At 56.3% G+C, this 12,188-nt stretch overlaps 1 protein-coding gene across 2 annotated transcripts in view; it reads left to right on the top strand.

Annotated features, from left to right (window-relative positions):
• The window catches only part of RBFOX3 (RNA binding fox-1 homolog 3), a 94,898-nt gene that overhangs the window by 59,013 nt on the left and 23,697 nt on the right, over positions 1 to 12,188 (top strand). For both annotated transcript variants that reach the window (XM_063617357.1, XM_055241911.2), the window contains exon 2: positions 9,043 to 9,297. In XM_063617357.1, the coding sequence (XP_063473427.1) occupies positions 9,043 to 9,297 (255 nt within the window). The remainder of the gene's footprint in view (positions 1 to 9,042; positions 9,298 to 12,188) is intronic.

The following is a 12,188-nucleotide window of genomic DNA, read 5'->3' as shown; positions in this document are numbered from 1 at the left end:
CAGGCTGCCAGGCTTACGGAGCAGAGGCCGGGTAAGGGGTGGAGAGTGGGCCTGGCAGGCCAGCCACTCCCAGAGCCCTGGCCCTGCCTACAAGGCCAGCCCCGGCCACCACCCCTGCAACACCTTCCCTCCGCCCCCACACCCGAGCCGGTCCCATCCCTCTCTGTCATGGCCACTGGTTCACCTTTGCCAGACACGTTGACATTAGCCTTTATGGAGCTCACCACCTGCCAGCCCTTACTGCTGCTGGCTGGGAATGGTCAGTTCCCTGTGGTACCAGAAATCCTCTAGTGTATAAGGCCCCGTCTCGTTCACCTCTAAATACAGGCCCAGAGGAGGGGCCCGATAACTGTTGCTTGAATTGCATTTAATTTTAAAATGTCGAATGCAGTCTTTGCAGACAGCCTCATTCAGAGTCATTTATCTGCCACAACATCAGGCCTCCAGGGCAGCCATGGTGGTCACCTTGCTGTTGATTGAAGGGAGTTGGGCAGTGGTGTGCTGGTAAATGTCTAACTGCCCTCTCTCCCGTGACAAATCCCAGTCCAGCCCTTACGTGTGATGTGCAGCCTTTGCCGATTCCTGTGGTGTAAACGCTGCCACCAGGGCCGATGTCAGGCTCCCAATGTGGTCACTAGACCTGGAGTTGTAAAGAACGTGCCCAGTGACACTCACATGCTGGGATGAGCCAGCCACCACCTCCATGCCAACTCATCTCGCACTTCCCTGCCCGCTGTGTTGAAGAGGACGTGTGCAGTAGAGTGCGTGGGAGGGGGCAGTCTATGTGAGAACCTCGGCTCTGTGACCCTGGGCAGGCACCTCGGCCCCTCTGTAAAGATGGCGTTCGTGGTACCGACCACATGGAGGAATGGTCAGTAAAGATGAGATGATGGCCGCAAGGCAGTGGACGGACACAGAGCAGGCCTGCAGCACAGCCGGGTTTCCTGAGCGTCCCCACCTGCATCAATAGCCCCTGAAGGGGCGGGGGTGGCTGGCCAAACTTCACTGCCTGCCGCCTGCCTGCCAGGTGCTATAGGAATGGCTGCCCAAGCCTCATCTGCAGAGCAAGGCGGACACCTGAGCCTGCCTTACAGGCTTGTGGGGATTTGATGAGATGGCACGTGGGGTACAGTAGAGCTTGGTCAGCGAGCATGCCCATGGAGACGTCTTTCTTCATTTGCGCATTGATCCATCCATTAGGGACGTTGTTAACGTGTCCCCTCTGTGTGTCACACACTGCTCTGGATGCTGGAGATTCAGCAGCAGGAGAGACAAAGTCCTTGCTCTCCTGACTAGTTCTAGGCAGAGGCAGACGGTGATCATGGATGCCCAGAGGCACTCAGAGTGGGAAGGGCAGAACTGGGCCGGGGGTGGAGGGGGTGGGGAGTGCCAGCAGGGCAGGGAGACTCCAGTTTTCGTTTTTCTTATTTTTAATTGTTGTGGGTACATAGTAGGTGTATATATTTATGGGATACATGAGATGTTTTGATACAGGCATGCAGTGTGTGATAATCACATCAGGGAAGATGGGGTATCCACCTCCTCAAGCATTTATCCTTTCTGTTACACACAATACAAATATGCTCTTTCAGTGATTTTTAAATGTACAATTAAATTATTATTGACTATAGTCACCCTGTTACACTATCAAATAGTAGGTCTTATTCATTCTTTCTGCTTTTTTGTGCCCATTAACCATCCCCACCTTCCCCCAGCCCACCCCCACTCGCCTTTCAGCCTCTGGTCACCAACCTTCTGCTCTCTGTGTCCATGAGTTCAGTTGTTTTGATTTTTAGATCCCACAAATAAGTGAGAACATGCGATGTTTGTCTTTCTGTGCCTGGCTTATTTCACTTCACATAATGATCTCTAGTTCCATCCGTCTTGTTGAAAATGACAGGCCCTCATTTTTTTTTATGGCTGAATAGTACTCCGTTGTGTATCTGTACCACATTTTCTTTATCCATTCATCTGTTGATGGACACTTAGGTTGCTTCCAAATCTTAGCTATTGTAAACAGTGCTGCAATAAACATCAATGCAGATATCTCCTCCTTATACTGATTTCCTTCCTTTTGGGGCTATACTCAGAGGTGGGATTGCTGGATCCTACAGCAGCTGTTTTTAGTGTTTTGAGAAACCTCCAAACTGTTCTCCATAGTGGTTGTTCTAATTTATATTCCCGCCAGCAGTGTACGTGTGTTCCCTTTTCTCCACATCCTCGCCAGCATTTGTTATTGCCTGTCTTTTGGATTTAAGCCGTTTTAACTGGGGTGAGATGATATCTCAGTATAGTTTTGATTTGCATTTCTCTGATCAATGATGGTGAGCACCTTTTTATAAACCTGTGTGCCAGATTCCTTAGGTGGCAGCTAGATATTCAAGGAACAGCGGAGACATTTGTGGCTGGAGTAGACAAGCGAGAGGAGAGAAGCAGGAGCGGGGATTGTGCAGGACCCTGGTGGGGGAGGAGCCATCTCAGGACTTTGGGTTCTACTGTGCAGAGGACGGAGAGTACGAGCCAGGGAGGAAGTAGGAGGACCAGACAGGAGATGATGGCGGCCCGACCAAGGTGGGAGCAGTGGGTGGTTCAAGGCGGCTGGGGGTGGAGCCAGTGGGGTTTGCTACTGGACCGTTTGTGGGGTGTGGGCCAAAAGAGCCAAGTCAAGGGTGACCCCCAGATTAGGACTGTGTGCTGGACTGGGGGCAGGTGTTTCCTGAGATGGGGAAGACCTCAGAGATGGGTTTGATGGGGCCAATGGGGAGGAGGTCAGAGGTCCCTTTGGGGGCATGTCAAACCCCCAAAGTGTATCAGATGTCCAAGTGGAGACTGCAAGGGGCAGCTGGGATTCTGGGGAGAAGTCCAGGATGGAGATAAAACTTTGGGATTGTTAACATACAGATGATTTTTTTTTAACTTTGAGACTAAATCAAAACCTTCAGAAAGTCAGTACAGACAGGGAAGAAAGAGGTCCAAGTTCTGAGCTTTGGGGCCCATCAATATCCAGATGTTGGAGAGATAGACAGGAATCAGCAATGCAGATGAAGGTTCCAGTAAAATAGAACCAACCGAGAGTGGGGCAGTGCAGCCAAGAGAAGTGTCTCCACATAGAGGAGCCACCAACTGTGGCCAACACTGCTGAGGGCCCAGACCAGACAAGGACTGGACACATCAGTCACATTGCAATGGTCACGTTGCATTTTCAATATGGTGGATGTAAAAACCTTGACAAAGGTGGCTTCAAGGAATGGTGCCTCGGAACGCTGGCTTGGAGTGGGATCAAGAGAGAATGGGAGTGAGGGAATTGGGGCCACAGGTATAGACAACTGATTTGGGAAGTTTTGCTCTAAGGGAGGTGGTGAATTGGGTTTGTAGGATGAAGGAGCCATGGTGTCAAGGAGGGTTTTCTTTCCCTATCACGGGAGAGACTGCAGCCTGTTAGGGTGCTGGCAGGAGGAAAACATTGATGGCTCTGGAGTTCAAGGGGCGAATTGCCAGAGATGTGAGCACATGATGGTGAGAAGGGCTGGTCTGTAGTGTACAGGTGACATGGTTGGTCTTGTCTGGGAGCACGATGCTCATCCCTGGGGACAGAAGGGAGGGCCTGGTGTAGGTGATGAGGCAGGGAGGTGGGCAGGTGAATGTGGATATTGTCTCCTGTTTCCTAGAAAACAGGAAGCAAGGTCTCACCAAGCGTGAGGATAAAGGAGAATATTTGGAAGGTTGAGGAGGAAGGGTGAAATCAACATTCAGGTTGTGAAAGCTGAATGGCAGTGCCAGGCCCATGGCAGGGGGTGGTCATGGATTCTGAATGAATCATTCAGGGTGATTTTGTGTTTATCTCCATCAGCGTGGGCTGTGGAGTGGAACAGGAAGAGCTGGGTCTTAGCAGTTTTGCCAGGCACAAGTGATGATAGAAGAGGGGGGCAAGTTTGTAGAGGAAGGGAGGATAACAACTTATCCATGGTCTTTAAACTCATCCATCTGTCCATCCACCCATCCATTTATCCATCTGTCCATCCATCCACCCACCCTTCCATCCACCCACCCACCCTTCCATCCACCCACCCACCCACCGACCCACCCATCCATCCACCCACCCATCCATCCAACCATCCACCCATCCATTCATCCATGCATCCACACACCCACCAATCTTTCATCCACCCTTCTTTCCATCCATTCATCCATCTTTCCATCCATTCATCCATCTTTCCATCCACCTGCCATCCATCTATCCATCCACTCATTTATCCACCCTCCCATTCATCTACCCATCCATTCATCCATCCACCCACCCATCCATCTGCCCTCTCATTCATTCAGCCATCCACCCATTTATCCACCCTTCCATCCATCCAATCACTCATCCATCTACCCACCTTCTGATCCATCCACTCATCTACCCACCCTTTAATCCATCCATCCACCCATCTATCCAACCATCCATTTATCCTTCCATCCACCCACCTGCCTGTCCATGTACCCCTCCCATACATACATACATACATACATATACCCGTTCACGTACACTGAGACTCTTCTGAGTAGAACAGGGTGCTGTGCTGAGTGCAGGGTTATGGGGACAAAGGGTGAGTGAAGTGGTCCTCATTCTCTGAGAATGTACAGTCCCCTGGGGAACCAGATCCTTCCACAAGCTGGTCCAACACGAGGTCATCTGAGATAAGCCCCATAGCCCAGCAGGAACTCCTCCACTCACACCCAACCCCAGGCCCTCATTGACTCTGACCCTAGCAGACCTGGGAAGAGGAGAAGCAATGGAACAGATACTGGCAGCACAGCCTTCTGTGTGCCGGGCACTCACGCGCCCTCTGAGGATGGGCCTGATACACTTTGCTTTTCTGGTCTGGGGCGCTCCACCAGGGCTGCATGTCAGTCTCCTGGGAAACATTGGTTGTAAGTGGCCTCTGTCGTTCAGGAGTGCAGCCCAGGTGTGGACACTTCTCTAGGTGACTGGGATGTGTAGCCAGCTCTGAGAGCCACTTGCAGGACCACAGCCAGCACAGGTGTGGAGGACACACAGGGCAGGGATGTTGCTGGTCACCTTAAGACCCCCTGAGTCACGCTGGCCGACTTTCATTCTGCATTTCCTCCGCCCGGGCTCCATGGTGACCATTTGCAGATGGAGAAACCTGTGCAGAGAGGACAGGCAGTCACCAGGACCACCTGGTGGCTAAGAGGGGACATTGGAGCCCATCCCCGTGCATTGCAGGGTCTAGACCCCAATGCTTGGCTGTGAAACCTCCTCTCCCTTGCAAAACCCCCTGGGCAGGGCTGCAATTCCATGTGGAGGTGCATATGGTGGGTTTGGGATCCCGGCAGCCGGTGCTGCTCTCCGGAGTCCTCCCATACTAGCTTGGCAAATCACTTTGTCTCTGCACCTCGGTTTTATTAGCTGGGAAAGGGGGAAGTGTCCACTCAATGAGTGAGCGTCTATAAAAGCAGGGAGTACGGTGGGCTCAAATATGCTGTTTTATTCTAGTGTCACAAATGTCCCTAAAATGTCCCCACCTCCTAGGGACCTCTTGCCCACCACAGACGCCCTCAGATCTGGCACCTAGTGCCGGAGCCCCCACCTTTATGTTGGCAGGTTCCCCTGTCACTTGTTAGCTCAGGGCTCTGGGCTTCAGCCCTGCTGAACCTCAAGTGAGAGTGATTGGCAGCTGTCATTCAGCCCTGCAGAGGGTTAGAGGTAGGGTGAGAAGGAAGCAGATGGGACAGGAGCTGCGCTTTCTTTTTTATTTTATTTTATTTTATTTTATTTTATTTTTTATTTTATTTTATTTTTGAGACAGGGTCTTCCTCTGTCACCCTAGCTGGACCACAGTGGTGTGATCTTGGTTCACTGCAGCCTCAACCTCCAGGCTCAAGCGATTCTCCTGCCTCAGCCTCCCACATAACTGGGACTACAGGCATGCGCCACCATGCCTGGCTAATTTTTTTTTTATTTTTGTAAAGAGGGTTTCACTGTGTTGCCCAGGATGGTCTCGAACTCCTGGGCTCAAGCAGTTCTCCCACCTCAGCCTCCCAAAGTGCTGGGATTACAGGCATGAGCCACTGCGCCCAACCAGGAGCCCACTCTCTCAGGCCTTGGAGGAGGTGGAGGAGGGGGTTGCTGGGAAGACAGTGCAAGTCGGTGAAGGCTCTAATCAAATATTTATCAGCAAATTCATCTCCCCTGCATCTGCAGGGCCCTCACACTATGCCTTCCACACTTTCTCTTCACTCCCTTGCTCCTGTTTTCCTCATTTTGCCTCTGGCCATCCCAGAGGCTAGATGCTCTCCACCCCTCCTGGGTGCCCTGACTCTCCTTCTGCCTTCTCCTTCCTCGTGGATCCACCCCTTCCCGCTGGACTTGGTCACCAACACGTTTGCTAACAACGGATGATGGGGCCTCACCAGCTACTTTGGGGCAATGAGCCAGGAACCTCCCGCGAGTGCATACGTGTGCACACGTGTGTGCTTCCCTCCCGTGGCTCAGGAGCTTGAATGTCGCCCCAGTTTCAGAGTCTGCAGAGAGAGGGAAGGAGCCAGCTGGCTTTGCGGAGGGGTGGGGATGGGAGGAGGACAGCATTTCTGCTCCTTAGGTTCCTGCTCAGCGAGTCTGTCGCAGGGCGGCGAGCACCGAGATGGCCCCCGCTGCAGAGCCTGGGGACAGCTGGCACTGGGGGCTTCAGGGAGCAGGGCACGGCTGGGTTGCCCGGGCTCCACCCCTCCAGCTGGGCGCACCCACCCTAGGTTGCTGGGCCCCCAGGCAGAGGGTGTGGGGCCTATAAACAGAAGGGGTTGGCCGGGCCTGAAGCCGAACACCCAGCCTTGGACCGTCCCTTGGGGCCACCTCCCTGGTGCATCTAGGCCCCTTGCAGCCCCCAGTGCTGTAACAATGGTTTGACATCTGGACCATTGTTTTCTGAAGCTTTCCTTTCCCGCTGGACCGCAAGCCCCACCAGCAGGGAGCAGGGGCTGTCGGGGTTGCTGCCAACACAGCCCCTGCCCTGGCATCGGCCTGGCACACCCCAGGTACCCAATCAACAGTTGTTGGGTGGATTTGTAGGAGCTGAATGAAGGATGCAGAGGACAGGCCAGGGGTGGGGGAGGCAGGACAGAGGTGGACATGCCAGGTCCGCCCGTGCGGGGAACATGGGCACATGAGGGGCTCCTCCTTAGCCAGGGGAGGCACTGCCCAGAGGCTGAGAACACAGGAGCCTGGCAGAGGGGGATGTGTGGTGTGGAGGGAAGCGGGAGAAAGACCGCCCTGCAAGGGCAGCCCCCAGCCTCTGCCTGCACCTAGTAGGTGCTCACTAACGTGTGTGGTGTGAACAAAGTGTGCGTGGCCCCGGGCGATGGGAGCATGGGGTGGAGGCGCAGGTGAGGGAGGTGAGCAGCCGCTTCCCTGCCAGGCATTCCTCCTCCCCACAGCAAACCCCACCTTCAGCAAGGACGCAGACTCCTGCCTGTCCCTGCCGGGGCGGCTGTGAGTGTCAGACCCATCCACATCTGAGCAGGGATCCTAACACACGGGTGGGCTGCTCCAGGCAGAGGCGGCATCTGTCCTTCCAGGCAGCGGGGCCTCCTCACCGCAGACTCCTGGGGGGCGAGTGCCTCGCCTGCTCAGGGGGTCCTGGGCCCCAGGCTGTGTCTGCAGTGGAGGACAGCGAGTGGAGGAGGCTGGAGCCCCTTTCCCTCTGCCGCCTCCACCTGCACCTTGCTCTCTGGCACTGTGAAAGACTCCAGCCCTCCTCTTGGGGTCATAAGGGTTTCCCACCAGGGCTGCTTCTCAGGCCCTAGGTCAGTGGTTCTCAGTGCACACAGATTGCTTTAGAGGCCTGGGGTGCGCCCTGGAACGCGCCCTGGAACCTGCATTACCCACCAAAAAGCTCCCAGGTGCTGCTGATGCTGTGGGCCCAGGCCCTCCACTTTGACACCTACTGCCCTATATTGCTCCTGGGGCCCTGCCCAAGGGCCTGGGCTTCTAAGAGCCTCTGAGAGTGGCTGTGGGAGCAGTTTTCCCCACTTGGGGCAGCAGGCCTTCGAAGGGGCACAGACAGATCTTTGAGATCTCCTCAGAGATCCTTGAGACAGAGGCCAGAACCCTCGCTGTCCCCCTGACACACCTCACTGTCACGGCCATCACTGGCAGGGGAGGCAGGAGGCCCTGAGTTCAGCTTCTGCACAAGGGATCCAGGTGCGGGCTGGGCAGCGCCCTCTCACTCCTGCTTTCCAATGACAAAACCGAGGCTTAAAATTATTTGAAAATGAAGTTCGCTCCTGTCGCCCAGGCTGGAGTGTAGTAGCGCAATTTTGGCTCACTGCAACCCCTGCCTCCCAGGTTCAAGTGATTCTCCTGCCTCAGCCTCCCGAGTAGCTGGGATTATAGGCACGCGTCACCACGTCCCGCTAATTTTTGTATTTTTACTAGAGACGGGGTTTCACCATGTTGGCCAGGCTGGTCTTGAACTCCTGACCTCAGATGATTGGCCTACTGAGGCTTAAAATTCTTAAGGAGGTGGGAAGCAGGTGGGTTGGCTCTAAAAGGGGAAGAGCAGTAGTCCTCGCACTGCTAGAACATTCTGTGTGTCGTGTGAAGCCATGTCAGTATCCTGCTGGTGGAGGTTTTATGGATGTTACCGTGAGGACCCTGGGCACAAGGTGTACGGATCACTCTGTAATTTCTTACAGCTGCATGAGCCTACAGTTACCTTAAAATGGTTAATTTTTTAAAAATAAGGTAGTTTAAAAAAACCCTTCAGTTGTTCTTGTACCCAGGTCTGACAAGTGTGAGTAAATGAGCTGAAACCCAGGGGTGTCTGACTCCAGAGCCAGGCTCCCCAGCATTCCCAGCACAGCACCCCCTCCTGCTCTGAGCTGGTGCCCATGCCGGAGAGCCCCCCTTGGAGGGGCCGGGGAAAGGCTGCTGAAAATACTGCTGGAGAAGCTCTGCTCAGCCGTGAGGCCCCGTCCTCAGGGGCTCCGAGAAGGGGACAGGATTCTAACTAGGCCTTGCTCTCTCTCCTTCCACAGAGTGATCAGGACGCCACGGCTCCGCCTGAAGCGATGGCCCAGCCCTACCCCCCCGCCCAGTACCCCCCTCCGCCACAGAACGGCATCCCTGCCGAGTACGCCCCACCCCCACCGCACCCCACGCAGGACTACTCCGGCCAGACCCCGGTCCCCCCAGAGCATGGCATGACCCTGTACACACCAGCACAGACCCACCCCGAGCAGCCAGGCTCCGAGGCCAGCACACAGCCCATCGCCGGGACCCAGACAGTGCCGGTAAGGGCCCCCATGACCCCAGGCCCAGCCCTGCAGCTTCAAGGAGGAGCGCCCACCCAGAAGAAGGGTGGCCCAAGAGGGCATCAGGTGGGCGGGGGGCCTGGGCAGGGCCTCTGTGTGTGGAAGGCAGGCCCTTTACAGGGCTCCTGGGCCAGAGGTTACCCCCAGCGAAGGCACTTCCAGCCCCTGCTCCACCCCCGGCACCGAGGAGCTTTGTGATGAGCAGGCATCTGCAGGGACGGCCGGGCACCGAGGGGTGGGGTGGCAGCCGCCCTCTAGCCACCTGGGCCTGGCTTCCCTGCTTCGAGCAAACACTCACCCCAGCTGGGAGGTGTCCTCGCTGCCAGAGACCTGTTAGTGGAAAGTGAAGGAGACGGGCGGAGGGCAGAGCCGCGGAGGTGGCCCAGGGCCCTCCGAGCTGTCTCGGGTAGCAGGGCCCTCCTATCATTTCTAATCACTTGTAATCTACCTGCTTGGCTGGCCTCCAATCAGATAGCTTCAATTATGTGGTTGTAATGCAGCTCCCAGGCAAAAGTGCTGAGCCCTCACTTCTCAGATTTCCTGAGAGCAAAGAGAGCCGGTAGGGAGTGGCCAAGTGGCCGGCCTGGGGTGGGCTCTGGGTACAAAGACCAGGCCCTGCCTCCACCCACCCCGCAGAGCCCTGGCTGGCCTATTCCTTTTATCTGGTCCCCTCCACTGAGATCTCCATGTGCCTCCCCTGCCCCTGCTCTGGGGCTCCAGGTTCATCCAGCTGTCCCCGCTGGCTCTGTCCCAGCCACTGGATGTGCTAGCTGGCGGGGCTGGGCAGGAGGCTAGAGCTCTCTGCACTGCCCGGGAGTGGCACCGTACTGGCAGCTCCCAAGAGGGTGCCCTCCCCACTGCCTCAGCCCTCCCGCAGTCCAGCCTGGCTCCCAACATGCTGTGTGGATGCAGATAGGAGTCTTCCCTCGGTGCATGCGTGGGCAGGGGCCTCCTCCAGCGTCACCCAGGCACTCTGCCAAGAGAGCCCACCCAGCCGCCTCCTGGGCTGGACCTGACCCTCATCTGGCACCCAGGCAGTGCCCTTCCTCCCTGCTTGGAGCCCCGCCCAGCCTGAATCTGCCCCGAGGCCATCAGCCTTTCCAGCGCCCCCAGCATCGTGATACCCAGGGTTCCTACAGCCACAGGACATACATGGAAAAGGCCAGGCCCTGGGGTGGTAGAAGCGGGGGCCAAGCCATGCATCCCCATCTGCTCTGGTTCGATTCATCAAACCCACGCCCTGTGTGTGCTAAGAAAAGAACGAGATGATCCCAGGAGCCAAGCCGGGTTCACCATAAACAAGTCGCACTAGAGCAGGCTGGGTCTCTTTGTGACTGACTCCAGTAGACACAGCTCATCTGCTCAAACCTCTGGCAGCCTATGGACAGACAAGGGGGTCTCTCATGGTGAGCCTTAGAGGTTCATCCCAGAAGAAAACCAGAAGCAGGAGGGTCAGACGCACAGATAACACAGCTTGGGGACGGACCTAGCGCTCTAACTGAACAGCAGAACCGAGGCCACAAGCCTCCTGGACATCTGGGACCACCAGACACAGCCTACCAGGACACACATAAAGTCTTCCTTCACTCGGCAGACATTTGCTGAGCACCTGCTGTGTTCCAGGCACTGAATTGGCACTGAGGCTACAAAGAAGAAATGACCCAGCCCTGTCCCCTGATTCCTGCCACGCAAGGACAGGAAAGTCAGAAACAGAGGCTGGCTTGGGTCTGGCTTGCCCGTGAGAGTCCACGGACCATGGAGAGAATCCACGAGTGAGCAGCAGCTGCTGAAAAGGCAAATGCTGCATCCAATGAAATACTCTCTGACTAGGAGGATGGGAGTCTCACCACTCAGTCATCAGCCTCCAGAGCCTCCCAGGAAGCGTGTCCAGGTGGGAAGCACCCAGAGCCCAGGGGATGGACAGACGGCCTTGACCTTCCTTTCTTCAGGCTGGGGTCTCTCAGGTCTGGCAAAGGGTTCAGGGTTGTGGTCTGCAGATCTTTCATCCAGGGACCCAGAGGAGAGAGTCATTCTCCATGACCTGCACCCAGGGCGGGGCTGCAGGCGGAAGTTATGGCATCAGCATCGTGCCCCACGAAGAACAAAGACCTGGGCCGCCTCGGAGGCCATGCACTCCCTGACCTTGGAGTATTTGTTCACACGGAGGCTTCCCACCTTGGAAGGCAGCTGGAGAGGGTGTTCTAGATTCCAGAAGCTCCTTCCTCCCAGAGGCTGCCCGGCATTCACAGCTGAAGGCCGAACACCTCCCTGCTGGCTCAGGTGTCCCCAGGCCGTCCCTGGGTCATCAGCAGGGCCCTTTCAGCTCACTCGAGCCTCCCCATGGCCCTGCCCCAAGCAGCCTGGTATTGTGGTCTAGATCTTCGGGATAGGAAGTGGGGTGAGTTCAGAGCTTTGGTCCAGACCTGCCTAGGTCAGAGTGTCTCCCAGAGCTCCCGGGGCACTCGAGGGCCCGTGTGCAGCCACCAAGTACCCTGGTCTCTTCCTTCCCCACCATCCCTGAAGTCCTACCCAGGGACCCCTCCCCCTGAGAGTCTGATGCCCAGGTTGGCACAGGTCAGGGCACACAACCCCCTGGACGCTTCCTGGACCCAGACTCCACCCAGAGGCCACTGGGGCTTCCCACCCTCTCCCCCAAGGGGACTTCCTTCTGCTGGTGAGCATGGGCTGCCCTGGCAGGTGGTGGGGCCAGGGCCCGTGGAAAGGGGGAGCTCGGAGCGCCTGTCCAGCCCCCACATCACCCGCCCCACTGGTAGCTGTGGCAGAGCCAGCCCCTAGACGGCAGAGTCCTGTCCAGGCCCAGGGGCCCACACAGGCAGCCTGTTCCATTCTAGGACCTGGAGCTGATGGCA

Source organism: Symphalangus syndactylus, chromosome 14 (genome assembly GCF_028878055.3).
Source record: "Symphalangus syndactylus isolate Jambi chromosome 14, NHGRI_mSymSyn1-v2.1_pri, whole genome shotgun sequence".
NCBI lineage: Eukaryota > Metazoa > Chordata > Mammalia > Primates > Hylobatidae > Symphalangus > Symphalangus syndactylus.
The sequence above is the reverse complement of the archived record's forward strand: the minus strand, read 5'-3'. Positions and strand labels throughout refer to the sequence as shown.